Below are 27,278 nucleotides of genomic sequence, written 5' to 3' on the forward strand. Positions count from 1 at the left end.
TCATTTCTTGTCTTTGCTTTAAGAACAGGGATTACAAGATAATCAGTCTGTTTCTCCTTTCCCCTTGTGGTCTCCAAGGGCACAGCCGTCTCTGGGTCTCTTCACTGTGGCGATAGGGGCTGACTGATCTCTTCTTCCACCCCAGGGTAGAGTTAAAGCCTGGCCTGAAAGGATTGCAGGCGCTCCCACTCTGACCTATGGGAACTGAGTTGACTCAGAATAACAAATGTGAAACAAATCAAAATCACATGGTTTCAGTGGCCCTCTCAATAAAAACATGGATTTCAAATTGAAGGCAGAAACTCCGAGCCAACTGAAGTCGAAGACAGCTAACTGCCAAACATGTGGAGAAAGACCTTCCTTTAATCAGCAAGGATTCTGTGTGTCCTGGCCTGATAATGCTCTGGGAGCCTAGAAACCAACAGGTTCGTCCATCTCTAATTAGAACAATGTGCTGCCTTTGGTGTTTGCTACATTCAAGCTGTCAGCCCCATAGACACTGATTGGGCTCTTACTTTTCCAATCAATCAATCTAAGTAAAAATGATGAGTGCAATTCAGAGATAGGACATCTTTTTTTACTCTTTTTCTAATTGGCTTTTGTTTCGATGGCCATAGCCTGGACCTTGGCTTCAAAGGATCTGGGTTTGAATTGTAGCTTCCTCTTTGAATAGTTGAGTGATCACGGACAAATGACCTCACCTCTGTGAACCTTGGTTTCCTTGTTTGTAAAATGAGGATAATGATATTAGCGCTTTCCAGCTCACTGAGTTATTTTGAGTGCGATGTTTTGTCAACTGAAAAAATGCTATCGGAATGTGAGTGATTCCAAAATTCTTTTGAATGTTTGATGAATTATTTTCCACAATAGCTTCTGAACTAAGTCTGGCCTAAATAATCACAATAATAATAATTGCATAGTGATTTAAAGTTTTGCAAAGCGCTTTACATATACTATTTCATTTGAGCCTCATGACAACCCTGGGAAGTAGATACTACTATAGGTATTCTGGTCCCTGTTTTACAGATGAGGAAACTGGGCCCCTGAGAGATTAAGTGCTTAACTAAGGTCACATCAGAGGTGGGATTAGAACCCAGGTCTTCCTGATTCCAAGTCAAAGGTGTCATCTATCACACCAAGTGGCAACATATTGCCCTGTGTTAGAAACAAAGATCGAAAATGAGACAATAGCAAGGATTGTTATGTGTGAGAGTCTCATTAAGGACCTTAGTGACTCTGTAGTCCCAAGCCCTCTTTTTATTGAAGAAGAAGCTGAGACTCAGAGAGGTAAAGTGATTTGGCCCCGACCTAGCTGGCCAGCCAGAATTCGAACCTAAATCTTCTGACTTCAGACTTCAAATTCAGTGCTCTTTTTACCAGTCGTGGGTTCGAGGCATCCATGCTTATTCTCCTGGATTGCCTGAAGTAGCCCACTTTCACATTGAAGACAGATGAATTTGGACCTTTCTAATCTCAGCACCACCCTCTAATGTCTGTTACATTCTTGATTTGCATATATTAAAACCGGATCTTGTAATCCTCAGTATAGGACTGTACACACTGAGACTCACTGAACATTTTCTTCAGTTTCATTTCTGGGTTAAAAGCATGAATAGGAAAACAGGGAACAGCTGCAAGGAGCAAAAGAACATTGCTAGATCTGGCTGTGGAATATTTGACATTACCCTCCGTGTTTTATGATGCAAGGAGATGGCCTTTTTCATAAAGAAAGCAATATTTCCCATTTCTCAAATACCAGCACAATTGAATCAGCTTTCTATTCACAATATTTTCTTGACTACATCACAACCATAGGCTGTTCAGTGTAATCATTCACTGCAGATTTCGAAGGCAGCTGGAGTTTTCTAACATTTTGACTCAGTAACATGGGTCTGGTTCTTCTTACACACACACAACGTCTGATATCACACCACAAAAGGTTTCTGCCTCCCAAGTCTACTGATCGGTCTTTGTTTTCCTCTGTGGCCCAGATGGAAAAACTGTGAGACCACACGCACTGTAGTGGGGCTTCCATTCCTGGTTACCAGACATAGATTAATGAGACTTGGTCCTAGTAATTCAGGGAAATGAACAAGTCACTTCTTACCTATGGACACAGCACCTACCCATTCATGACCTCGCTGGCATAAGCACAAGGGCAGGTCTTCAACTGGGTGAAGTGGCTGAATTGTACATTTAGAGCATTCAGGTGGGTGGTAGGTATTTTTACCTCACTCCTTAGGGAACTGCGAAAGAGCTCCAAAATGAATTCATTCTTCCTGCTATGTATATGTTAAGCTGGAATGGCTAAATAGTGGAGGAGAATAATCACCAATTGACCAAATCCTGTTTCCATGTCAGCTTGGGAATGTAAATGAAATTGCCAACGTTTTCAGAAGGGCTTTGTGGGGAAGATTCTCTACCAAATGGTCAGAACCTTTCTGGATGTGCATCTCGCCTAACCCTGCAGAAGTGAACAAAGCACCTCCATCACACTAACCTATCAGAAGTGAGCAAAGCACCTCCATCACAAGATCGACACTCAAGCCTTGCCACTGCCGATGAGCTAGTTGTGTGACCGTGTGCAAATCACTTTATCTCTCTGAGCCTCACTTTCCTCATCTGTAGTGCTCTCTTACAGGGTAGCAGGGAACAAGCGGCTTTGTCAACATCAGAGTGAAACAGAAATGAGACCTTTTATTATTATTATTCATCTGGACTGCGGTTTGTGACCCTGAAACATGAAAGCAGGACATTGTTTTGGAATAAATTTCTAACGACTAAGTAGCTAGTCTTTTCCCAAACATATTTAGCACTGTCTATTTAATATAATATTTCTGAAGGAATTCTACAATATTTTGACCAAATGTTAACAGTTTTTCCTTCAAGGCAATATTTATGTAGCAGTAAATGAAAGAACTCATTTATCACAGTTCTGTGCTCATATTATGACAACATTCCAGGGACCTGTACACATTGAGACAGACATCTGAAGATAAGAACGACAGAAGTAGGTACATTCTGTTAAAAAATAAAACCAAAAAGCCATTATTATTATCCTCCAACGATTGTGAGTCAAGAAAAAGAAATGCTGCTCTATTATAAGCTGTAAGGGGGAAAGGAACAACTTGCACTTAACCCTGCCATCCCCTCAGGCTATCATTCTATAACTTTTCCCTTTCACATCCAACTTCTAGAAAGGATCTGTCTACCCTGTTTCTATTTCCTCCTCTCCCATTCGCTTTTCAATCCCTTGTAACCTGGTTTTCAGTCTCTCTCCAAGATTATCAGAGATCTCATAAGAGCTAAATCAATGCTCTTTCTCAGTTTTCATCCTTACCCTTAACCTCTACAGTATCTACCCTAGTTTACCATCTCCTCCTTCTAGAATCACTCTGATCTAGGTTTTCGGGGGTACTATTCTCTCCTGGTTCTCCTCCTTTCTGAGTATTCCCTTTCTGTCTTCTTTGCTATTATTATCCTACTCCTACCCACTAAAGTCAGGGGTGAGGAACCCTTGGCCTCAAGGCCACATGTGGCCCTCCAGGTCCTCAAGTGTGGCCCTTTGACCGAATCCAAACTTCACAGAACAAATCAGTCCCCACCCCTACTTAAGTGAAGGCACACTCCAAGACTCTAACCTGGCTCCTTTTCTTTTCCCTCTCTTTAGTCTTCCTTGATGACCTCATGAGAGATCTCATTTAGTAAGTGTATGATCCTGGGAGTGAGTGAGTGAGATAAGTGAATGAATATGATAAATGTTTGGTTGTGTCAATGAGGGAACTCCGTGTGTGTTTTTGACTTCCAAGTTTATATATCCAGCTCCAGTCTTTCTCTAGAACTCAGTCCCAAGTACAGGCTGGATGTCTCCACCTTAGATGTTCAATAGGCATCTCAGATTCATCATGTCCAGAAGAGAACTCATTCTATATCCTCTCAAATCTAGCTCTTCTCCAAACTTCCCTGTTTTGGTTGATGGTACCCACCATCTTTCTAGTCACTCAGGGCCACATCCTTGATTTCCCCCCCTTCCTCAACCTCCACATCCAATGAATTGCTCCCCAAGTATTGGTGACTATACCTCCACAACATCTCATTTCTTTTTCTCCTATTTCCTTCACACAAACTCTCCCTGGTTCAATCTCTCATCACTTTTTGCCTGGAACGTCCCAAATAGCTTCTTAATTGGCTTATCTGTTTTCGGCCTCTCCCCTCTCCAATTGATCCTCTGAACATCTGTCAAATAGTTAAAAAATAGTAAATACAGGTCTCCCCTTTACTCAGAAATCCACCATGGCTCCCTATTACCTCTAGCATGAACTGCAAACTCTTTTCCCTGCCTTTTAAAACCCTCCACAATCTGACTCCCTCCTACACTCCCCTGTAGGTGCTCTTTGTTCTGGTCAAAGCGACTGCTAGCTGATCTCCATTGGACAGGGATAGGGAACCTGCAGCTTCGAGGCAGGCCCTCAAGTTCAGCCCTTTGACTGAATCCAAACTTCACAGAACACATCCTTTTATTGAGGGGGTTTGTTCTGTGAAGTTTGGATTCAATGAAAGGGCCTCACTTGAGGACCTAGAGGGCCACAAGTGGTCTCGAGACTGCAGGTTCCTCACCCTTGCCATAGGACCTTCCATCTCCTGCTGCACAGATGGTATCCTGAGTTTAGAATGCACTCCCCCATCACATCTGCCTCATTGAATCCTTTTCTAATTTCAAGGTAGAACTCGGGTGTCACCTCCTGAATGAGGTCTTGGTTGATTTCTCTCCACTCCCCCCACCTTCATTTCTTAACAGTCTGTCCCTGGGGAAATCACTTTTTCTTACTGGGTTTGCTTAATATTTAGTCATCTCCCTACCTGGTGTTTCCTTCTAGTAGAATGTAAACTCCCCAAGGGTGGAGACATTTGGTTTTTTGTCTTTTTGTCCCCAGTACTTACATATGATAGGCCCTAAGGAAATATTGAATTGAAAGAAGGGAATATTGAGCCTGTGGTTTTCCACTCTCCCCTACCCACCTCCCCCTCCTCTTTTTCACTTCAATGCCAAAATGGCTTTTGCTGGAGTCCTGTAGTTGATTTGAAAACAATGTCCATATTGTTGCTTTCCTTTAATTTATAGTCATTTAGCTTCATCTCAGATATGTTGTAGACTGCTCAAGCCTTCGTGTCCACCTGTTATTTGTTCATTTGTGTTTCATGTAATTGATTTTGTTAAAGGAAAAGAAAAAACCTCCCCAATTTCCTTATAGAAATGCTTGCCGAAATACCCTAAAAGGAAGTAAAAAGGTGAAATGCCCCCACTCAACACTAGATGGCACTGCTTCCAGGTCAGGGCTGGCCAACTGGGAGATAGTGAAATTGTTTTTATTTGACTGTCTCCCAGGTAGAAGGTTTTTTGGTTGTGTAAGGGAATGTGTGTGTGTGTGTGTGTATCTGTGTGTAACAGAGAGAAAGAGGAGAAAGAGAGGGAAAGGGAGGAGGAGAGAGAAGGGGAAGGAGGAAGAGAGAGGGGGAGAGAAGGGAGGGGAGGAGGAAAGGAGGGAGAGGAAGAGGAGGAGAGGGGGGAGGGGAAAAGAAAAAGGAGAAGGGAAAAGGGAGAAAGGGAAGGGGAAGAGAAAGGGGGGAGGGGAAGGAGAGAAGGAGGAAGGAGGAAAGGGAGGGGGAGGGAAAGGGGAGGAGGAGGAGAGAGGGGAAAGGGAAAGGAAAAGGGAAAGAGGAAGTTGGGAAGATGGGGGAGAAAGATATGGAAAAGAGAGAGAGAGAAAGAGAGACAGAGAGAGAGAGAGAGACAGAGAGACAGAGAGAGAGAGAGAGAGTTGCTTGCTTGCTTCTGGGTAAAATCCTTTTTTGTTACTAATGTAAATTATTAAGTGGCAAGTGGATCCAGATTCACATGTGCTGCCACTGAGTTTTTCAGTACTCACCTGTTGCCATGAAGGCACAGTGTTGAGTAATTCTCTCTTAAGTTGGAAGAACTTAGGAAAGATTAAGGGTCCAGGATTACAAGGCCTGGCATATAGCTGTGTCGTGGTGACCCATTGAAAAGGACCCATCCTTTTCTAACAATTTGGGCTCACTAAATGGACATTGAGCTTTATGTTTTCGTTGAGGAAAAACGTGTATTTCAAATCACTCCTACTGACAAGTGAAATCAATGGAAACCCAAGGTATATATGAGGAAGCCCCAAAAGACAGTATAAACTCCATTTGATGTGGGTTTTACATTGAAGGATTTTTAACAGGCAACACCACAAAAAATATTTTTAGGAGCAATCTTCCTGAAAATCAGTACCTACGTAGGTTCTTGACATCAGTTCCTATTCTTTTGGCTGTTATTCAAGGGTGTTTGGCTCCGTCATCAACCACCAGCATCTAGGGAAAGAATGGTTCTGGGAAAGCACTGAATGTTCCCACCCCAGCCCTGAATTTCTTTGGGACCAAACAGGCAGGAGCAATTGCATTGATGGGTGAGACTAGGACCATATGGGCTCTCACAGAGAGCAAGGGACTGGTCAGAGGAACCCTAATGAAGGTGCTGAGAAGGAAGGAAGAAAGAATTGGGGACAGGGCAAACAGGACTCTGTCCTTGAGGCCTGGCTAGTAGCAGCCCTTCTGCATGACTGACATCTGCTCCTGGCTGCCAGATCTCATTATGATCCCAGGGAGAGGGGTTCCAGTAGAGTGACAGCCTCCTTTGCCTCTCCAGAACATTCTGGGGGAATGGAGTGCTTTGCATAAAAGAGTCTTCCAGACACCTGAAACTTATGGAAAGTCAACTTGGTGCATTTTAACCACTTCTGGTAGAAATCTTTTCCAATTGGATTATACAATGCTTCACTGTCTTAAATAGAGTATTCGACTTTTCTTTATGATTTAGGGTCAATTGCTATAGTGTGGAGTTCCCTTCAAGGGCTTTTAAGGGGCTTTCCTTGGATTTCTATGCTTTACTAAGCCTTCTGTTTCCTTTTTGTGACTTTCCTCTCTTTCTCCAATGCCAGCTCTTCATTTATCATTGGCCTCAACAGGCAAACTGTCCTGCTCCAACTAGTCTTTGCTGTTATTTTCAATACAATTGTCTGGTTGAGGGCCCAAAGGTGACTCTGTGCCTCTCCTTGGGTCTTGTGATAGCATTTCCTGCTCAGAGACATTTCTTGCTTACTCCTAACTAAATCTAGGCCAGTGTTCTCGATAGTTGAGTTCCCTGGAAATCTGTCTTGTGGATAAGTGAGGTGTTCTTGTATTTCAACAGTTATTTCTTGAGGGAGATTTAGGCCGCATTTATATAATGGAAATAACTGGGCCATTATCAAGTTATTTAGAATCATCATCCTATAATGGCCATATTCATTGAATCAGATCACCCGTCAATTGCTGTACAATATATTGTGAAGGTCAAAGAGGCTGTATTGATTATACTGTGTTCAGTGCAGTAGCTTCACATAAAGGGGACCTAAAAGCAGAGACATTGCTTTCTCATGGGCCCTGATTGTTTTATATAGTTAATTGCTCCAGAATGAGGAGTTCATTAAATACTACTTTCTACAGCACTGTATCAAGGAGAGAGCTCAAGAAACTTCTGTTTGTGGGGATCCCAATACAACTTTAAGTCTAATGGGCATTAGAAGCTAACCCCCAACAGAGTAGAGACTAAGCTAGAAGTTGAATTAGGGTTCTTTTTATTGTTCCTACTGGGTTTTGTTTTTTTGGTTTTTTTTTTTTGGTTGGGGGAGGGAGAGTAAGTTTTCTGCCTCAGTGAAGATTTCACAAACAATGGTGATTTACTATAGAAAGAAATGCCCTTTAGTCACTTTTAGACCTCAGAGGAGGGAAAAAGAGAAGAAAAGGGAAACTACCTGGGGCAAAATAAATTTACTCTTAAATTAGCTGAATGTTTGACTCTCTGACAAATAGGTCTCTATCAACATTATGGATAACAAAGCTTTTACTTAGTATCAGAAGGCTAGAGATGAAAGGGACCTTAGAGGCCAAGAAGTCCAACCCCCTTGTTTTACAGTGAAGGAAACTGAGGCCCAGAGAGACAAAGTGACTTGATCCCTGGTCACACAGCTAGAAAGCCTGAAGTGGGATTTGAATTTAGATCTTTCTTGTTTTAAGTCCAGTACTCTATGTACCCACTATTTGAACCAAGGTACTCCTTCAGACATGTTGATAGATTTGTGATTTCCTTAATATGGATACTCCCTCCAACATGCAAACCATAACCCTTTCATGCTTGTCCATTCTCTGCAACACTTGACCACGTTCACCTTCCATTCCCAGGGGCCATTCTCCAGGTCTTTGGTACTGTGTGAAATATCAGTGCAGCCTCCTTTAGTCTATTGTGTCCATCAGTCTTACCTCCATCTTGCGTTATGATTGACTCAGCTCACCTCTTTTTCCAGCTCTGCATCTCTCTGATGACATCCTTTACACTGTTTCTCCTGCATAATTCTTCATTTGTTCATTCAATAAAAAATATTAAGCACCTACTATGTGCCAGGCACTATGCAACATAACATGTTGCAACATACTCAGTCTTACTGTGGGCCTGTGCATTGCCTTTTGGGTGAACTGCACCTTTAATTCCTAGTAGACTGTGAAAAATGGGTACATTGTGTGCAAATGATTGTTTAGAGTGTACTTAATATTTTAACACTTGGCTTCCCTTTTGAATATATTAGAATCAAGTGAATTGACCTTGATAATGATTTTGCTGCCAGAAAAAGAGAAAGCATTTCCTGAATTGTTCCTATTTTCCCTTGCTTGGGAGTACTTGTATAGTTGCAGACAAAGATAAGAGCGAGCGTTAGTTACTTAAAAATCAGTAATGTTTCCATTTGTCATTCTTAATAATTCCTTATGGACATTTGCTTACATTTTGCCTTGTGAACTTGCAGGATATTTCATTGGGCCAAATAAATATGGTTCTCATTAAAGGACTTAGTACAAAATATAGTTAGATTAATGTGAATTTTCTTTCCACCGAAATTTCTACATTGTTAGTATTAAAATCCCAGTTATACCATGTTTATGGCTTTACTGCCTATCACTTCCAAGGATAGCAAAGGGAGAGAACAAAAGCAGCTTCTGATTGCTAATTGGTAGTAATTTTTAAGTACTCAGTGTGATACACCAGCTATACAAAGGGAGGCTTCCCTAATTTCTTTTTTTAAAACTTTTTTTTTTTAAAGTTGCTGTCATTTCTCACTAACCACCCTCCCCCAAACCTTCACTGGCAATAAACAAGTACAGTTAATCAAAACAAATTAACACATTGATGGTGTGTGATGGTGTATGCTGCATTCCACACCTGTAGTCTACTACCTCCCTAATTAGAGGATATATGCCTCTAATTATGTTGATGCCTCATCAATAATATTCCAGAGTCAAGACTGGTCAATATATCAGTCTGAGTTTTGATGGCTTTTAATGTTTTCATTTACATTGCTATGGTCATTGTGTGTATCATTCTTTTGGTTTTGCTTACTTCACCTCACGTCAGTTCATGTAAGTCTTCCAAAGTTTCTCTGATTTTCTCATATTTGTAGTTTCTTAGAGAACAATGAAATTCCATTACATTCCTATACCACAGTTTGCTCAGCCATTCTCCAGTGGGCCCTCACCTAATTTTCATTTACTTGCTACCACAAAAATGTGCTATTATGAATACTGTGTTATATGTAGGACTTTTCCCTCCATTTTGACCTTGTTGGGAATAAGTATCCATTAGTAGTATCACTGGGGCATAGAGTATGAACAGGTTAGTCAGTTTTCTAGCCTAGACCAAAGTTATTTTCTAGAACACTGGGACAGCTCTACTAACAATGTATTAGTGTACCTGTCTTCCTTCAGTCCCTCTCACATTATTTCCCCCAATTTCATTTCCCAGAAGGAAAAAGCCTATGCCTGGACACTGAGTTGACAGTGCATTAAAGCGTAGTTCTTGCAAGAAGTACAAATATCCATATTAGATCTCCTTGAAGACAACACCGTTGCTGCCAATCATCAGAAGCATCTCTAATAACTCCTTCTTTTACTTAATAATGGATACTGCATCTTTAAAACATTAGAAACAGATGTCACTGCATTACTTCACTGCTGATGTATGTAATAGAAATGACACACTAATTAATTTAATGCAGTATAAATGTACTGATTATTTATCATGGCTGACAACAAAATTATGAAAACATTCAATTACAATCAGTAGTAATTCATTACTTATTGATTTTGCATTATGCACACATTAATACAATGCATTTAATTACACAAGAGAGGGGATCATTTTTCTGTTAATATGCATTTGAATTCATCAGTTCTATTTAAAAGGAAAAAACTTGATGTTTGATCAAGAAGTGGCATGTACTCCAACTTTATGGCCATGATTTCTTGATGACCTAAGAAAATGTGAGTAAGATACTTGTCACTTGGTCACACACTGAGGGTGGCACAAGACTCCATACCACCTGGTAAAGCATAGTTCTCATCTGTTCCCACTCTGATTGAATTTCCACTTCTTTCACATGCGCCTGTTTCAAAATCATCAGAATATGGTAGAAAGAAGCAATCTGAAGCCTGTTACCAGTGATGACTGACTGGTGCATTGCAAAGAAGGGAGGAAAAAAGCTATTGCACACACATATGATTAGAAAAAGGAGGTGGGCTAGTAATACATCAGGAATGAGAGATAACAGATCATATCACTGCAACACTGGTATCCTTGAGATATGGAAAAAAGCAGAGGAGGGACTACAGCAGCTTGGGTGGATCTCTAAGGATGATTTCTAGAAAAATGAGAATCACATAGGATGAGAAGACACAGATCAGCTGGCTATGATCTGTACTGTGATACAAGTACCTGCCATGCTGTGGAGATCACAGGTCCATGTAAAAATGGAAAAAATTTCTTATTGAAAACAAAATAACAAATAAATAAAACCTATCAGCACAAACTCCAAATTTCTTATAGAGTGCTAAAAGGAAATATATAGGAGTGTGTGTGTGTGTGTGTGTATTATGATACATATAAACCTTAATACAACAATACCTTATTTCTCAGTATCTCTTTCCCGTATGTGTACTTGTCAGATTTTGTTGTTGTTATTTAAAAATATATGTAATCATGGTGCTGTGGTACTGTTCATATTAGCAATAGACTCAAAATAACGTACTCTTAGAGCAGGAAGGAACCTTGGGAACCACCTAGTTCCATGTTTTCACTTTGTTTTTGGTGAGGCAATTGGGGTTAAATGACTTGCCCAGGGGCACACAGCTAGTGAGTGTTATGCCTCTGAGGCTGGATTTGAACTCAGGTTCTGACTCCAGGGTCGTTGCTCTATTCACTGTGCCACCTCGCTGCACCCATGTTTTCATTTTTACAAATGAGGAAACTGAAGCCCAGAAAAGTGATGGGACTTCCTTTGAGGTCGGACGGGGAGTTTGAAGCAGAGCCAGGGCTGGAACAAAGGTCTCCTGACCTTGTGCTTTCTCCATGATACCACTCTGCCTTTCATCCCTGACAAATATCTATTGAGCATCTACTCAGTGTGAGGCACTGGAGCAACAAAGAGGAGAGGAAATGGTGCCTGACCTCAAAGAGCTTATAGTTGAATTGGGGAGATAAACCATGCACTCATGAAAAGGTGATCAGATTGTGAGGGAGAAACTGGGGGAAAGCTACATTTGGGCCAGGGAGAAGAGAACCCCGAGTGACATATGTAGGTGGTTAATAGGGAAGACTAGTTCATAGAGGAAAACAGCCTCACTCCTTGTTGTGTTACCTCCTCCTAACTGGACAACTGGCCCCAAAAACCAAATATTCCAAATACTTGGAGTGACCCTCTGGATCCATCTAGTCTGGTTTATACCAGATGGTTATTTAAAACCAAATATTGCCATCTACTATATCTCATTGTTTTGTTTCCTCTTCAGTCCTGTTCTGATAAGCATTGCATTACACCAAGCTTGCTTTCATTAATGTTGGAAGAGCCACAATTACAGTTAAGCTGCTAGCAAACCATTATCCTTAACCTTCAGTCTAAACCATAGGCTGAATCATAACAGGAATCCTGTTTTAGCTTTCATATTAAAAAAGAAAGCTTTCTTCCTAATCACTTGGAGAACATTGAAAGGATGGAGTCTAATCTCTGAAAAGTAGGCAGCCAGCAAAATGAGCTTTAATTCTCTTGACTTTTTCCCCCCACTTCTTTTGGGGAGTATAATTCTTACCTGACTCTAAAGGTGTGACCATTGAGTGATCCATTATCCAAATAGCCTTCCATTTGGAGCTGTCCTTTCTGATAGTTTTCTCATATCTCTTATGACCTATTGTAAATTACTGACCACAGAAACACTGAATATGTATGCAGTCACAGAAAATTCTAATAAAGCAAAAGGAAACATAATTCACAATCCCTCAGGCTATACTTCTTCAGTCCATATAATACGGTTTTCCTTCAGGGTATTGGCATATCAAAACTTATTGAACAATATGCAGAAGTTTGAAATTAACTAAAATTTGAGCTATTTTTATGGACTGGCTGGCATGTGTGTGGCCTTCCTGTTTCTACGAATGAAACAATGTCTTTTATGGGTATAGTGGGCACCTGGGGCTGGCTAAGTGAGATGGCAGGAAATAAGATGGTAGTTCAGTACCTGCTCCAGAGCTCTATTCTTCTTCTGTCTATGTCCTTCCCCCCCACACCCCCTCCCACAGGATCCTGGCATTCAGAGCTGGAGGGGATGCTATAGAGCTCATCTAGTCCAGCTCTTCACTTCACAGATTGAGGAAACTGAGGCCCAGAGAAGAGAACTAACTCTCCCAGGGTCACATAGGTAATAAAGAATTTGAATAGGGAGGTAGCTGTGGGACTAAGTATATATGTGGGAAGAATGAAAGCATGAGAAGTAGGGCTTTCTCACTGAACATAGATCTCATTGAGGGCCTGTTTGCTTTAAGAACAGCAGACCGTGACAAAACTGGGGAGAAGTACCAGCTAAAGTGCTCTAACCTTGATTGAAGCTGAATAGACAAAGGACTGACAGAGAGATGAGACAGGCTAGGAGTGGATATTCTCCTCTTTTAGACAGTGAGTTTCTTAAGACTGTATTAAAACATCATTATAAAACCAGTTCCGGACTGCTTGTGTACTATATCAGAATTGCAGGATTGCCTTTGTTCAGGTAGCCACAGCAATCAATGACAAGAAATAGACTATTATATAGAGAGTTTTATATTAGGCAGCATCAAATGAGTGGAGTGGCAATATAGGCTTTGACAATTGGATTGAATGTAGGGGTCAAGGGAGAAAAAGGAATCAAAAATGACCCTGTGATTTGGAGCCTAGGTAACTAGGGAAGTAAGGTGCTCTTAATAGAAGTAGGAAAGACAGAAGGAGGAGGTGGGGGAGATGTGAAGTGTGTCCCAAGTGGAAATGTCTAGCAAGTTGGGGAAAATGTAATACTAGAGCTCAGAAAAGAGGGCAGAGGCTGGAGATGAAGATTGGAAGCACATCTCCAAGGATACATAGACACAACATACAAAGATACGAAGGCACATCTCCACCCTCTCTTTTGGTGATCTCATCAGCTTCCATGAAGTTAATGAAGATCTATATAACCAGCCCTAACTTTTCAGCTTCAATTCTTCATCACCATCTTCCTGACAGATACGTCCACCAGAAGTGCCATAGGCATTTCAGACCAAGTATGTCCAAAACAGAACTCATTATTCACCCCCTTCTCCTTCAAACTTCCTAATTTCTCTTGGAGCTACCACCACTCTTCCAAAGAACTGGGTTTGCCAATTTAGAGTCATCCTGGCCTCTTCCTTCCCCTCCCCCTTCCCCCTCCCACTAGGTCCCATCACTCCCCAAATCTTATAGATGCCATCTCTACAACATCTTATGTCCATTCCCTTCTCTCCACTCACATAGCCACTGCTCTAGTTCTGGCCTTGTAACCTCTCACCTGGACTATTGCAATAGCCTCTTAAATGGTCTCCCTGCTTCCATTCTCTTCTCTCTACAACTCATTCTTCACAAAGCTGCCAAGAGACTCAGTTTTGACTATGTCACCCTTGCTTGAGAATCTTTGGTGGCTTCAGCCATTAAAATGCTACCTTCTCAGTTCAGCATTTGATGCCCTTCAGACTCACCCCAGCCAACCTTTCCAGATTGGCTCGAGCCATGTGCCATGGGCCTGATGCATAGCCTCTCCTCACCTCCACTCCTTGGAATCCCTTGTTACCTTCAGGGTTTTGTACCTGTGCCTCCTCCAGTGGGAAACCTTCTCTTTTAGTATTTCCCTCCTCTTTAAGTTACTGAATGGCATTGACTCTGCATAGAGGTAAACAAGAATATTAGGACCAAGTGAGAGGGAGAAGCAAGTTGGCATAGGGTCCCAGAAGCCCAGGGAGGAGAGAATTTCAAGGAGGAGGGAAGATGGTTAGCATGCAAATGCTGCATAGAGGTCAAGGAGGATGAGGAGGGAGGAGAGGTCACTGAACTTGGTGACTTGGGAGAGGGCAGTTCTAGAAGGGATAGAGGTGAAAGGCAGATTGCAAGGGGTTGAGGAGTAAGCAGATGGCAAAGAAGAAGGGGCAAGAACTTGGTAGTTACCGGAGGTAGGCCAGAAATCCAAGGATTAGAAGTCATTTTGTTTCAAGGCCAAAGTATGTTTGTAGGCAGAGGGGAAGGAGCCAGTGAGGAGCGAGTCATGGAAGCTCTAAGGGAGAGGGTCAAATCGATGGAATAAAGCCCTAGATTCTAGGTTTGGATTCAGTCAAAGGGGTGAACTTGAGGACCTAGAGAGCCACATGTGGCCTCCAGCTCGAAGGTTTCCCAACCCTGCTAGAGGATGGGGCAAGGAAGGAATGAGATTAAGAACACTGATGGAGGGCTTAGTTTTGAACAGAAGGGATACTTCTTCCTCAGAAGTGGAAGGTAAAGGGGTTGATGATGGTACTGGAAATCCTGAGATGGGGTGGGGGGAGGGCAAAGTTAATGGAGCGAATGTCTAAATGGCCTTGGTTTTCATACTAAAGTAGGGAGTTAGGACACATGCTGGAAATGAAAGAAGCAAGGGTGGAATTAAGGACTTTTGGAAAGGGGAAAAGGTCTGAAACAGACACTCTGGGGATTTGCCTGGCAGTAGAAACCTTAATTCCAAGGCTCAGCCATGGTTAGATGGCATGAATGGGATCAGGGAAAAGTTCAGGACTTTAAGAGAAAATTTACCTTAGAACACAGAGACATTGGCTGGATGGAAATTGGGCCCACCATCCTCTTCTTAAATTTCTAGTAAGACATATTTCTTGGTGTACTACTTACTTTAAATATTGTTGTTAAACATGTTTCATTAGAAAAAGATCATTTTTCCTTCATGTACCTGTTTAAAAGGCTAACTACATGTATGTGGTCTCTAGTCTGACTTGGGTTTCTTTGTGTGTTGTGACCACATCTCCCATTTTACCATGAAATTCAATAGAGAATTTTGACTCAGTTTATGAAAACTGCCAGCCACCTTTCTACATGTAGTCCATAAAGTGAGGTATATGAAGAGAAGCCTAAGCAGTGAGATTTTCTTATTCTTCAGCTGGGCAAATATTTCCATGTCTCTTTTCATTATCCTCTCTCTCCACTATTCAACAACTTCCTTTCATTCTTCTCCTCGATCAGTCTTACCAGTCTTACTGGACCTAATCAGAGGCTAAAGTAGAGGAAATAAATCGAGGTGGCTGAACACTTCAAGTAATTCCAATTTTTTCCCTTTGGGATCTGCTTGAAGGCCCATCATGGAAACCAGTCCCTTCAACAGCTCTTGATATTCTGCAGTCTTGAATTAGGTGGGCAATTCTTTCCTTTGAATTAAAATTACATCTGAATTTCACAGATTCTTAATGTTAAACAAAATGGAATATTTTGCCTTTAGGCACAGATTGAGCATCCCCCCCCCCTTACTATGGAGTATTGAATTAGAAAAAAAAAACATTGTTCTTTACATATGGGCAGTTTGCAGAATTTCATTGCGTGTCAACCTACACTCAGCCCTATCATATGATTTGGAGCAATTCAATAATAATTTATTAAATGCCTACTATGTGCAAGGCACTGTGCTAGGTACTGGATATAAGACTACTAGTTTAGCTACATGACGTTAGAATAGAAGCACCTGGCCTTTTTTCTTTTTGTTCAAATGAGATATTGCATCTGTTTTTGTATTAATTTCCTTGGATTTATATATGCTGAGATAATCTGGCTCCTGCCTGACATTAATTCACAAACCTTGAGCATTTTCAAAGTTGGAGTGCAGTCCCTCTCTCCATGGATAGTCACCTCCCAAGGGTGCTGTTTTTACTGCAGTCTTTATGATTTTATATTGCTTCATGCCACTTCAACTTGCAGGGTGTTGATACGCAAGGCTTCCTCTGGCCTTGGAGAAAATCAGCCTTATTTAGAAATATGTTTAGCTTATGGAAGACATTAAAGTCAGAAAGGGGGAAAAAAGAACCTCTGTGTGGAATTTGATTGTCTCATTAATCTCAAAGCAAAAAAAAAAGTTTTCAAAATATAGGAGAAATAAAAAAAAAGAAAACAGCACATGCCTTCTTAAATCTAAATGATGAAATAAATCTTCAAGTTACAATTAGCACTCAATAAAATAACTAGGTATATTTTCTGAAAGAGTTCAATGAGCATGAAAAAGAATAATGAAGGCTTAGGTCTTTTGTGTGTTGAAATACAGAAATTTTATATATATACACACATATATATATCTTATATATTATGTATGAAGGGCATTTAACTTCTCAATGATCAAATACCAATCATAGTTCCTGACACTGTTCCTGGAATTTGGATCTTAATCGGCTTTGTCAGTTAACAGTGCTACTGTAGACATGCTCTATCAGCCTGTGTAAATAAGACAGCAATCTCTGGTCTTTTTTGGAAATGACAAATTGAATTTGGGTTCAAAGACTTAGAACCCACTTATTTCTTTTTCAGTCTTACAAAAAATGGAAAAACCAACACTTTTTCTTTCTCTCTGTATATATTTCATAGTTTCTTTGGTTTCTAAAATCCAAAAAGTAGGACACTGTCCTGCTGGTGTACACACCAAACCACCATGGGAATGAAAGGGTATTTATTGACATGCAGCCTCGAGCCCAGGTGCAGCTACATCCAAGGGGAGCCTGAGCCTTAGAAATATGAAAGCAAAGCAGAGATAACAGATGGAGACATTTCAAGACAAAACAAAACAAAAAAATCGAGTAAATGCACCAGTACTTCCAAATACTTACAGAGGCCACTTATTTTAAAGCATGGTTAAATAGCCCCTTTTATTTTTTTAAACTAACTTCTATCCAGCCACCTGTTGAATAAAATTGCTCCGTGTTTTTAAAAATCCAGTAGAACACAAATCTCACTTTCCACATTATTTCTCTGTCCTCTTTGTTGAAACTTTGCTTTTTCAACAGCTCCTCAGTAGTGTTCTCAACCTTTTCTCATCCACTAGTTTTTGCATTCACAAACTAGAGAAAGCCATTTAAAAATGGCTGTTGGCTATATCCATTCCTGACAATTAGATAAAGCAGCCTTATCACTGCATTTTTGAAGTACCCATCACCGAGGTGCCTAAGCATTGCATCCTCAATTAACAGGAAAAACTGTACAAAAAGGTTTAAACAGAGAGGGGAACATGTATTATGGAGAGGCAGGAAAATTCAACGTAGGAAATCTAATTCTTGTTTAGACTTTCTTTTTCTGGACATTCACTGCTCTGTCTTTGTACTGCTAACCATGACAAGGGCTGAAAAGAATTTTGAAGCTTGTTGGGAGAAAAGAAAAGGCAATGTGCAAGCAAAACCCCTTCATACAATTTTGAAACTTTTGTAAGGAAATGTAAGGAACACCTGGCTATCATTGGCTTGAACTTAGGCACTGGAGAGGAAAAAACAAAAACAGAACAGAACAAAGGCTGCATTACCTTGTATTTGGGCCAACCTTAGAAAGATCCTATAAAGGAGTCCTGAAAGAGTATCAGCCAGCTGGGTCTGTAGACCCTGGATTATATTATATAGACAGTACTTGTTCTGTGGGACATGTAGATACATACTCTGTCCAAGGTAGCTGGCCTATATGTAGCTAGCGTGGCTGAGCTTTGGTCGTGACTTTGAGGACACCTAGAAAGGACGGGGAGGAGAAATTCGTGCATTGTACAGTTGCCACCTCCTAGGTGTGGGACCCTTGGCCACAGTGTTCTCGAGCCCCTCTATGGCTACAGGCCCCTCGATTTTTGTGTTTGTAGATAGAGGAAGCAGAGATTTATTTAGAAAGCCCCCCCCCCCGCCCCGACCCCCAACCCCAGGGCACCTGTTCCTTTGCTATGCGTGCGTTTGGACGTACCACGGGACCTTGCCCACCTGCTTTCCCAGTGGGGAGGGGGGGAAAAAGCGGGGCTCGTCCCCGGCCAGTAGAGGAGGGGGCGCTCCTTTAGCCTCAGCCCAGGGCGCCTCAATCGAGGAGGGGCCGGGGCACCACGGAAGCTTAAGAATCCTAAACGAGTCCCTAGGGATTGCTTCCTCTGGGGATGTGCGCCTGCAGGCCCGTCTCCGCTCTGTGCCGCTCCCCCCCACCCCGCAACCCCTGGTCCGTACGGGCACCCACCAGGGAAAGGGGGCTTGACTCTGCCCAGATGCTCCGGGTTTCCGCTCGCCGGGTCTGGGGCCGCCGCCTTGGGTAGCAAGGGTGGCGGGTGGCAGGTGGCGCTCTGGGGGCTTTGCTCCTTTCCCGGGCTCACCCGGGAATCTCGTTCTCGGGCCCGGGGCTTACAAAGCCCAGGGTACCTGGACCCTGGAGAGCCCCGCAAAGCGGAGCTCCGAGATGGCGCTAAAGGCTGCGCGGGCAAACGCAAGGGAGAAATGAGGAGGGGAGAAAGAGAAAGACAAACGTAACGAACTGCGCGGCCGGCGCCCGAAGACCCCAGCCCAGCCCAGCCCCCCCCAGTCGGTTCCGTCCCCATTCACGCGACCAGTTCTGGGGGGACTCAGGTATTCGGGCTGGGCCCCGAGGCCCCGCCCCGCCTCGCTTCCCGCAGCCACTCTCTGAGCTCAGGAGCCGTGAGGTTGGAGCCCATTGGCCGAGGCGTGCTGCCAGTCTCGGGAGTGGGTGGGGTCTGGTAGCCGCGGGTGCTGCGGCTCACTGTGTATGCGGGGCGTGGGAGGAGCGTGAGCCTGTTTAGAGTAGTGTGGCCAACAGTTGCGAGAGAGGCGGACGGACTGAGAGAGCGCGAGCAAAACCCCGTGGACTGAGTGGTGCCCAGAAAAACCGGAGGCACGGAGCCCCCCAGGGTAACAATGGCTGTTTCAGCCCCGCCGGTGATCTCGGCAACTTCGAGCAGCAGCAGCAGCAGCAGCGCCGGGGCCCCCGGGGGCTTGTTCCGCGCCGAGCCCTTCTACTCGTCCAGCCCGTCCGACTCCCCCCGGCTCACCACTAGCATGATTAACAGTTTCATCTCCACCAGCGGCAGTGGTAGCGGGATGAGCGCTATGGGCGGTGGCGGCATGGGCGCCATGGGCGGCGGCGGCGGCATGAGCGCTATGAGCGGTGGCATGAGCGTTATGGGCGGCGGCGGTGGCATGAGCGGCGGCGGTCTGACTATGAGTGGCGGCGTGAGCGGTATGAGCGGCGGCGGTCTGACTATGAGCAGCGGCGGCGGCGGCGGTGGCGGCGGCAACGAGTGTAAGATGGTCGATCTGCACGGAGTGAAGGTGGCTTCTTTCCTGGTGGAGGGGCAAGAGCTCATTTGCCTGCCGCAGGTCTTCGACCTGTTCCTGAAGCACCTCGTGGGGGGCCTGCACACCGTCTACACCAAGCTCAAGAGACTGGATATCACCCCCGTGGTGTGCACTGTCGAGCAGGTCAGGATCCTCCGGGGGCTGGGCGCCATCCAGCCGGGGGTGAACCGCTGCAAACTCATCACCAGGAAGGACTTCGAAACTTTGTACAACGACTGCACCAACGCCAGGTGAGGACTCCTCTCGCCTTTGCTCTTTTTTTCTCCTTTCCCCCCCCCTCTTCTCCCCTCTTTTCTCGTAGCCCTTTTATTTTTCTTTTCTCCCCTCCTCTCTTATTTCTTCTCGTCGATTCTGCTCTTTTCTGGTCTGTTCTACTTTCTACTCTCTTCCACCTCTTTCCCTCCTTTTTTCCCCTCTCTCCTCTTTTCCTCTCCTCTCTTCTCCCTTTTCTTCTCCTCCCCTGTCCTTCTCTCTTCTCCCTTATCTCCTGTCTTTTCCTCTTTTCCCCTCTTCTCGTCTCTTCTTTTTCTAGCCTTTCCCACCTCTATCCTTGCGTCCCGCTCCCTTTTTCTCCCCCTTTATTCCCTTAGCACTCCCCCCTTCCTTGGGCTAACTTTGTGGCCCGCGTGAGTCCCACTCGATTTACACCGCCCCCCGCCCCCGCCACCATCTCCACTCTCCCCACCCCTGGAGCTCCCAGAAGGGTCGCTTGGCTTCCCGCAGCCGCAGTTTGCAGCCCTTGCCCCGAAAGTTGCCAGTCCTTTCATGCCTGTTCCAGCCCCCCCAAAGCAGCCGAAATCCCAACTAATTCGTCTCTCTTTTGTTTTCTCTCCTACTCGGCGGCGGTGGCGGCGGCAGCAGCGGCCGGGATCATACTTTCTCCTGAATGCTGATGCCAGACGGGCGGGCTGAGCCCGAGCCGAGCTGGCCAGCCGCCGCCACCTGCGCGCACATCGTGCCCACCTGGGGTGGGGGGTGAGGGGGGTGCTTAGGTGGGTGGGGGCTTCCCCGCTGGTTCCCCTTCTCCGCTGGCCCTCGACCCGCGCGCGTATCGCGCGCGTGTATGTGTGAGTTGAGCCGGGCGCTCAGTCTGGCGGTTCCGTTCGGCTGCCCGCGCCCCTGCCAACGGAATCGGGATTGTCACTTTCTTACGTTTCTGGGGGACCTCTGCAAAGGACAGTCTATTCCGGGTGTGAGGGCTGGGCTGGAGACCCTGGCAAGCTTTCTGCAAAAGATGCTCTCGGTTTTTCCCTCAGGCAAACTGGTGGAAAGATGCTTTTCCACCAAAGTGTGAATGCTGTTGGCCGGCGGTGCATCCATCTATTCATCTAAATCTATCTATCTGTCTGTCTATCTGTCTTTTATGAGTGCATGAGATTGCAGATCTTATAACCAGTACCAGCAGTCAGTGGTGCACATATTCATGTATAGTCTCATATGTAAATGCTCTGTGAATCACGTCCAGTTAGAGAGAAAATTATGGTAGCCATCCCCCTTCCCACGTTAAGCACCTGTGAGCTTGTGAATTCCATTCCTAGTTAGCACAGTTCTCCGAACATAGTAGTAAATGCTTAATCTCTATCTCTCTAATTACCTGTCGATCAATCTATCTATTGGTTTTGGTAATACATTAAGGGAAAGAAAGTGCCTGCACGGCCATTGTGACTGGGATAAGCCATTAATGGATCACCCTGGAAAGGTTATGTGCTAGGGGAAGTTCTTGGGGTCCTCTCTTGCTTTTTCTCACTGCAAGTTTAAATCTCCAGAGCTAAAAACTAAATTGGCAATACAGTTCTCACATCTGCTGCTCCAAAATGGAGGTGGGAGGGAATGTGTTAGGTAGAATGGAAGGGTACTGACAAAGACAAAGCAGAGACAAACTGTTGCTTGATGCAGAATTTGACAGAGCCCCCCCCCCTCCTTTTTGGGGAGAGCAGATATCCTTCTGTGCTCAAGTAATTAAAAAGAACCCGACTCCTGTGGGAATTCCTGCTTGACTTCCTATCTATTAGGGCTTACAAACCTGGTTTGTGATGTCATTCATGGCTTCTTCAGGAATAGCCCAGTTTTAAAGGACACAATGAGGCTTAAGCTGTGTTCAGCTCCAGGAGCACAGAGTAAATTTTGATTTGCCACAAAGCCCTTTAATAATAGTGAGACTGACTGTTAGGAAGGGACCAGGAGGGGGTCATCTAGTTCATTTCCATGACTTCAAAAAGACTAAAGTATTCCAGACATGAAAATCTGCTCATTATTAAAGCTTTGCCTTCTCCTCTGCTTTTCTCCCTGGAAGAGGGAGGGCTCCATGATGTTGACCACTTACTACCTTGAGGAAATGCTATCCTTGGGCCCAATTTATACAATTTCCCTTTTCAAAATCTGTGACACTCATTGAAAAAGAAAATTGAGAAGGGCTTAAGTGAAGGATTTAGTACTTTCTGCCTCAACAAAACCTTAAAATGTTTGGATTCCAGTGTTTTACTGAGGAAAAAATAATCCAACAATAAACAAATGATTGATTTCTCTGTGTATGTGGGGACAGGTGGTCACTAAGTGTTTTTTGGATCCTGTTGTGTGATTGTGTGTTGCCCTTGCTTTAACTCGGTTGTTATATTTTGCTTTTTGATGGTGTTTGCAGCCCTAAACTCTTGAATTGCTTTGTGTGTGTGTGTGTGTGTGTGTGTGTGTGTGTAAAGGCTGTAGATAGGAAAATTGGAAATGAGTCTCTCTTATGCATACAGGTTGGTTATGTCTTACTTCATATTGAACAAAAGTGACTGTTATGCTCCCCTACCTGAATTTTCTGACAGTATAAAGACTGTACTTCTATGTATTTGAGAGAGGTGAGGAAGACTATTTAGAACACTTTGATCTCTTGCCTTTTCTAGGTGTGAAATAATGGTCTCTGTGTACTTTCATTTAATATTTAAATTACACATCTGCAAATTTGATAGCTACAACACTCCTCCTCATCATACTTAAGAAAAAAATCACAAAATGGCAAAAGTGCCATTAGTTAGCTGTGCTCTGACTTTGATTCAAAACTCTTCTTTGTGTGTTGGGTTAAATACGCCACAAGGTGCAAAATCCTCGGCTCTTCATGTGCCTTTGGTAGAAGGAAGGAGCTGAGAAATCAGATGAGCAGGAGCAAGGCCCAGGAGGGCCAAAATAAAGAAGATGGAGATTCAAGGCCAGGAGGAGATGAGAAACCCCGGGGGGTGAGAGCAAAGAGAAGCAGGGCAAGGGAATGAGTGAAAGCTTAAGAGAGCAGTGACCAAAGAGGGGGAGAGATACAGGGGAGGATTCTGCTGCTCAACCCAAGGTCTCTTAGCAACTTCTGGCTTGGCAAAAGAAAGTGCAGATCAAGGATAGTACATTCAGTCAGTGGGAAAACTCCCATGCTAGATCCATTTTTGATAGGAGACTTCTCTTCATCTGCTAATAATTTTTCAAAGTAAGACTGATTTCTGTTGAAACCATTGACAGTTTTCTTTCCCTAAACAATGGGCGTGATTTTCCTCTCCCTCCATTACTGTTAGAGGAAAAAAAGAAATGAAAACACTGAATTTTGGAATTTTCACTTGTTGTTTTGACACCCATGCCTCCTCTATAATGCCACCAGGTTGCATCAGGGTGAGGTCACAGGACAAATGTTTCTAACTGTAGCTTGGCACGAATCCCAAATGAGCATGCTAGACCAATAGCATTAATTAGCTCTGGTCCCCTGGAAAGCATTACAAGCTGGGTGATTGCAGGTGATCGAAGGCTAGTCTTCAGTATCTTGCTATTAGCCCCTCCCTAGCTTTCCTGATAAAGTTCTCTCCCCAGAGAAGAAAAGTTGGGCAAGATGGCCTGCCTGCTGTCGGAGAATAGAAAGCTTCTTGGCCATATCTTGTTTTACCACATGACTCGGCCTTGCCATCACTTCAGTGCCAAAGGGCTGGACTGGGCATTCCTCTCATGCCCTTTAACTTGGGAAATGAGTTTTACTGCAGGTTATTTTCAAGATAAACATGAAGAGACCAAGACACCAAGTGACTTAAAAAGTTACTTTCTTCTTAAAAACTTCCCCCCCCCACAGTAAATTCAAGTTCATGTAGCTGTTTTTTTCTTAGCGATGGCAAGGCCAGTTATGTTCGGAAAGAACGTTTGCCTTCCTGGCTAGTCTAAATTCTTACTCTGTAGAAATGTTCTCTTGAGTGCTTAAAAACCCTCAAAAACTAAGCTAAAAAAAAAGGAAAAAAAACCCAAACCTAGTGTGAGGGCAGATACATGCTTAAATTAACTTATCCAATGCTAACAGCTTGCTTTGTAGCTGTATAAACCTCACATTCTCAGATTGTATAACTGATTATTTGAAGTCCAACTGATTAATTGTTATTTTGTCACTTGATTGGGTTAACGGATGCTTGAAAAAACAAGAGTGGTCTCATTAAGAAAACATTATTAATAATATATTGAGTTACTTTTCAAGATATAGTCAAATATATAAACTTTAGGTTTTCCTAAAGAGAACCTTCAAAGCTTCAGTGAATGTATCTGGGCTTGTTATCATTTCTGCTTTGATGCTGGAACCACTGGATCATGCAATTATAATGACTTTTAAAACCTTTTGCAATTATTTTCGAATGCTGGATCCTGATAATCAACCATCCCTCAATAGATTGAGCCTTAATTTTGCATTAATAGTCTGTGCCCAACGCAGAACAGCACATATTCCCCCGAAAATGAAGGTTTGTCAGCAACAGTAGGAACATTTTGCATGACTTCTGCTCCTGTTCCCAAATAATAAAAGGATTTAAGAGTGAATGGAGGCAGTGAATGTAGCTATTGGAGTGCGCAGGCTAACGAGGGTGTAGTCCTGTTGTCTATTAAAAGCAGTCACCTAGTCACCAATGCTCTCTGTCTTTTATTAGGGGAGTGATGATGTCAAGGCTATAATGAGGGCAGTCCAGCCTTGTGCCTGCACACGGGCCTTCTATAGAAGTGCATACTGATTTTAAATGGACCTTTCTGTGTACACAACCTGTTTGGGTTCCTTACCCAGAGAATTCGGCTTGCCCATCCATATTTGTCCAAATGTATCCATTTAGTCGATCGTTAAATAAATGCTCGATGGTATGATGTACTCATCTTTGGCTAGTTACTTATGATAATAGCTTCATTATATAGCATATGAATGCAGAGCAAAATCTGGGGGTTGTGGTTTTCAGACCTGGTGATATTTCATTTTTTAAAAAGGAAATACCTAATACGTGTGGCAAATGGCAAGCCCGACATCTTTGCCCCTTTCTTGTGGAACCTTATTTGTCTTAATAAAATCTTTAGATGTTTTAAAAATGCCCCTGGTAGGCAAATCGAATTGGAAGGAGTCCTAATCAAAATAAATTGCATTTCAGTTGGCAGTATGGGTTTCGATTAGTAATTTATCCTGCATTTTTCATGATACAAATGATTCCGATTTCTCCCTTCTCAAAATTTCAAATTTGCCTTATAATCTCTCTGCAATTAATGGAAAACAGAAAATGCTATGTTTCTGGAGAAAACCCACCAACCCTTTCCCCAACAGCAAAACAATTAGGTATTAATGATATTCTTGTTGCATATTCAAAAGGCCGTTGCGAGCATTTTTCTTCCTTTTTTTCTTTTCTCCATTGCAACCTGCAAAACTCTTCACTGTCACTTCAAATCACACAATTCTCACAAGATAAAACAACATTTAAACACACTTGCTTTGGGAGGGAAATTGAGCATTTGCACCCAATAAGCCTGATTGTGGAACTGCATGCAAATGGTGTTTTGATTTATCTCTTTTGCACTTTTTTTCCATTTGAATTGATCTTGCATTAATTTCGCCAAGCGGCTCTGTGAGGCTGCAGATGTTGCCCTGTGTTTAATAAATCAATGAGACAGATCTGAATGAATCACTTCAGATGGATTCTCTGCTCGGTTTGATGTCTAGATGTTATTCTTAGCTTGTTATCATGACAGATGCATTAATGTTCCCATACTCTGCCAGCAATGTCAGAGAGATTGAAGCTTTTAAAGTGGCGGTACCCCCTTTTTTCCCATTTTTTTTTTGCCAGAGTAGCTAGATTGTTTATTAGGAATCTAAGGAAAATAAAAACTTAATTGTAAGATTACTCTGTGGCAATTAATAAACTTTCTCCTAGAAATGGGAAGCTTATATGTAATTTTATGTAAAATCGTTAACTATCCCAATATGGTAGAAATCAATATTGAAAAAAAAATCTAAATATAGTGGTGCTTCTTAATAATGCAACAATTTTCGCCACATTAATATTTCATTATGGTGAGAATGATGAGAATAAGTCATATATGATTGGGACACATTGCAAGTGTCACTATATATAGAAGAGTATTGTATCCAAATTGATTACAGGAGGGTGTTAGTTTTTTAATCCTTACTAATAAGCTGCTTGGTGGCTTCATGCAGCTGCAGGGCACTTTTATCAAGGGATTTGGAAGTCCTTCAGGATTTTTTTAGAGAAAGAAGTAGCCTGTCCACTAGGCAATCATTTTTTCTTCACTGAGGAGTACGGAGGTTTTTGGAAAGATGTTTTCTTCTCCATATGGTTCAGTTAGTTAAAGATTCCTTATAAGAACCTGTAGAGCATAAATCTTCCAGGACACACTTGTATACCCCCAATTGCTTGCTGAATTCCCCAATGTAAACCAAAAGGAACTTTGAGATCACTGTCCTGAAATTGATCACTTACCTCTGTTTAAAACATGCCTCCTACATCTTTTTTTTTTCTTGAGAGAACAAACTTTGGATAGAATTTGAATTTCATATCGGCAAATATTAATCCCCCCTTCTGTTTTTTGTTGCCTGTTCAGTTGGGGAAAATGGCCATTGGTAATGAAGAAAAATTCAAATCCTTACCAAGATAGGCTTTGGTTTCATCTTGGGCAGCTTGGAACCATCCGTGCTTAATCAGTTGATCCAGTAAGAGCTCTCTGCTGGCCTGTAAGCTTTGTTGCTTTACTTGCTCCAACAGAATTCAGAAAACACTGTGTAACAAAAATGCACATTTCATACCAAAGAAACTGCACACATCATTCGCTATGTGGACCTTCATTTTGCTGCTCCGTGGAGATGGGGGGAAATAGGAAGCGTTGTTGAATACCCTGCTGCAGTCCCAAGTTGCCATCAGAGGATCATACTGAGAGCGCCAGCCTAATCAGGGAAGCTGGGGGTACATATGGTTATCGTGATCAGGAATATGTTTTGAAGGGAAATTTCTCAGCCACCTTTCTTGCTTCATGGTGGTGAGGTGCTTCTGCTATGACCTGCCTTCTTTTGAGCCATATATGATGGCTTTCTCTGATGCTAACTGATAAGAAACTATGACTTGGAAGTGTAGGGGAAGCAACTTCTCCCTAAATTGTCTCTGGAACTCAAGGCACTACTGGTTTCCTTCCTGACCAGCAGTTGGGGGCTAGTGTCCTTTGCTAG

The 27,278-nt window shown here is 43.0% G+C and overlaps 1 protein-coding gene across 2 annotated transcripts in view; it reads left to right on the forward strand.

The window, feature by feature from the left end:
- Positions 1-19,222: 19,222 nt before the first annotated feature.
- DACH2 (dachshund family transcription factor 2) overlaps positions 19,223-27,278 on the forward strand; it is a 415,832-nt gene continuing 407,776 nt past the window's right edge. Inside the window, exon 1 of one of the 2 annotated variants that reach the window (XM_027839863.1) lies at positions 19,223-20,028. In XM_027839863.1, coding sequence (XP_027695664.1) covers positions 19,358-20,028 — 671 coding nt within the window. In that variant the 5' untranslated portion in view covers positions 19,223-19,357. The remainder of the gene's footprint in view (positions 20,029-27,278) is intronic. The other variant, XM_027839873.1, reaches the window with a different exon arrangement.

This window comes from Vombatus ursinus, unplaced genomic scaffold, assembly GCF_900497805.2.
Source record: "Vombatus ursinus unplaced genomic scaffold, bare-nosed wombat genome assembly UNPS02004691.1, whole genome shotgun sequence".
Taxonomy (NCBI): Eukaryota; Metazoa; Chordata; class Mammalia; order Diprotodontia; family Vombatidae; genus Vombatus; species Vombatus ursinus.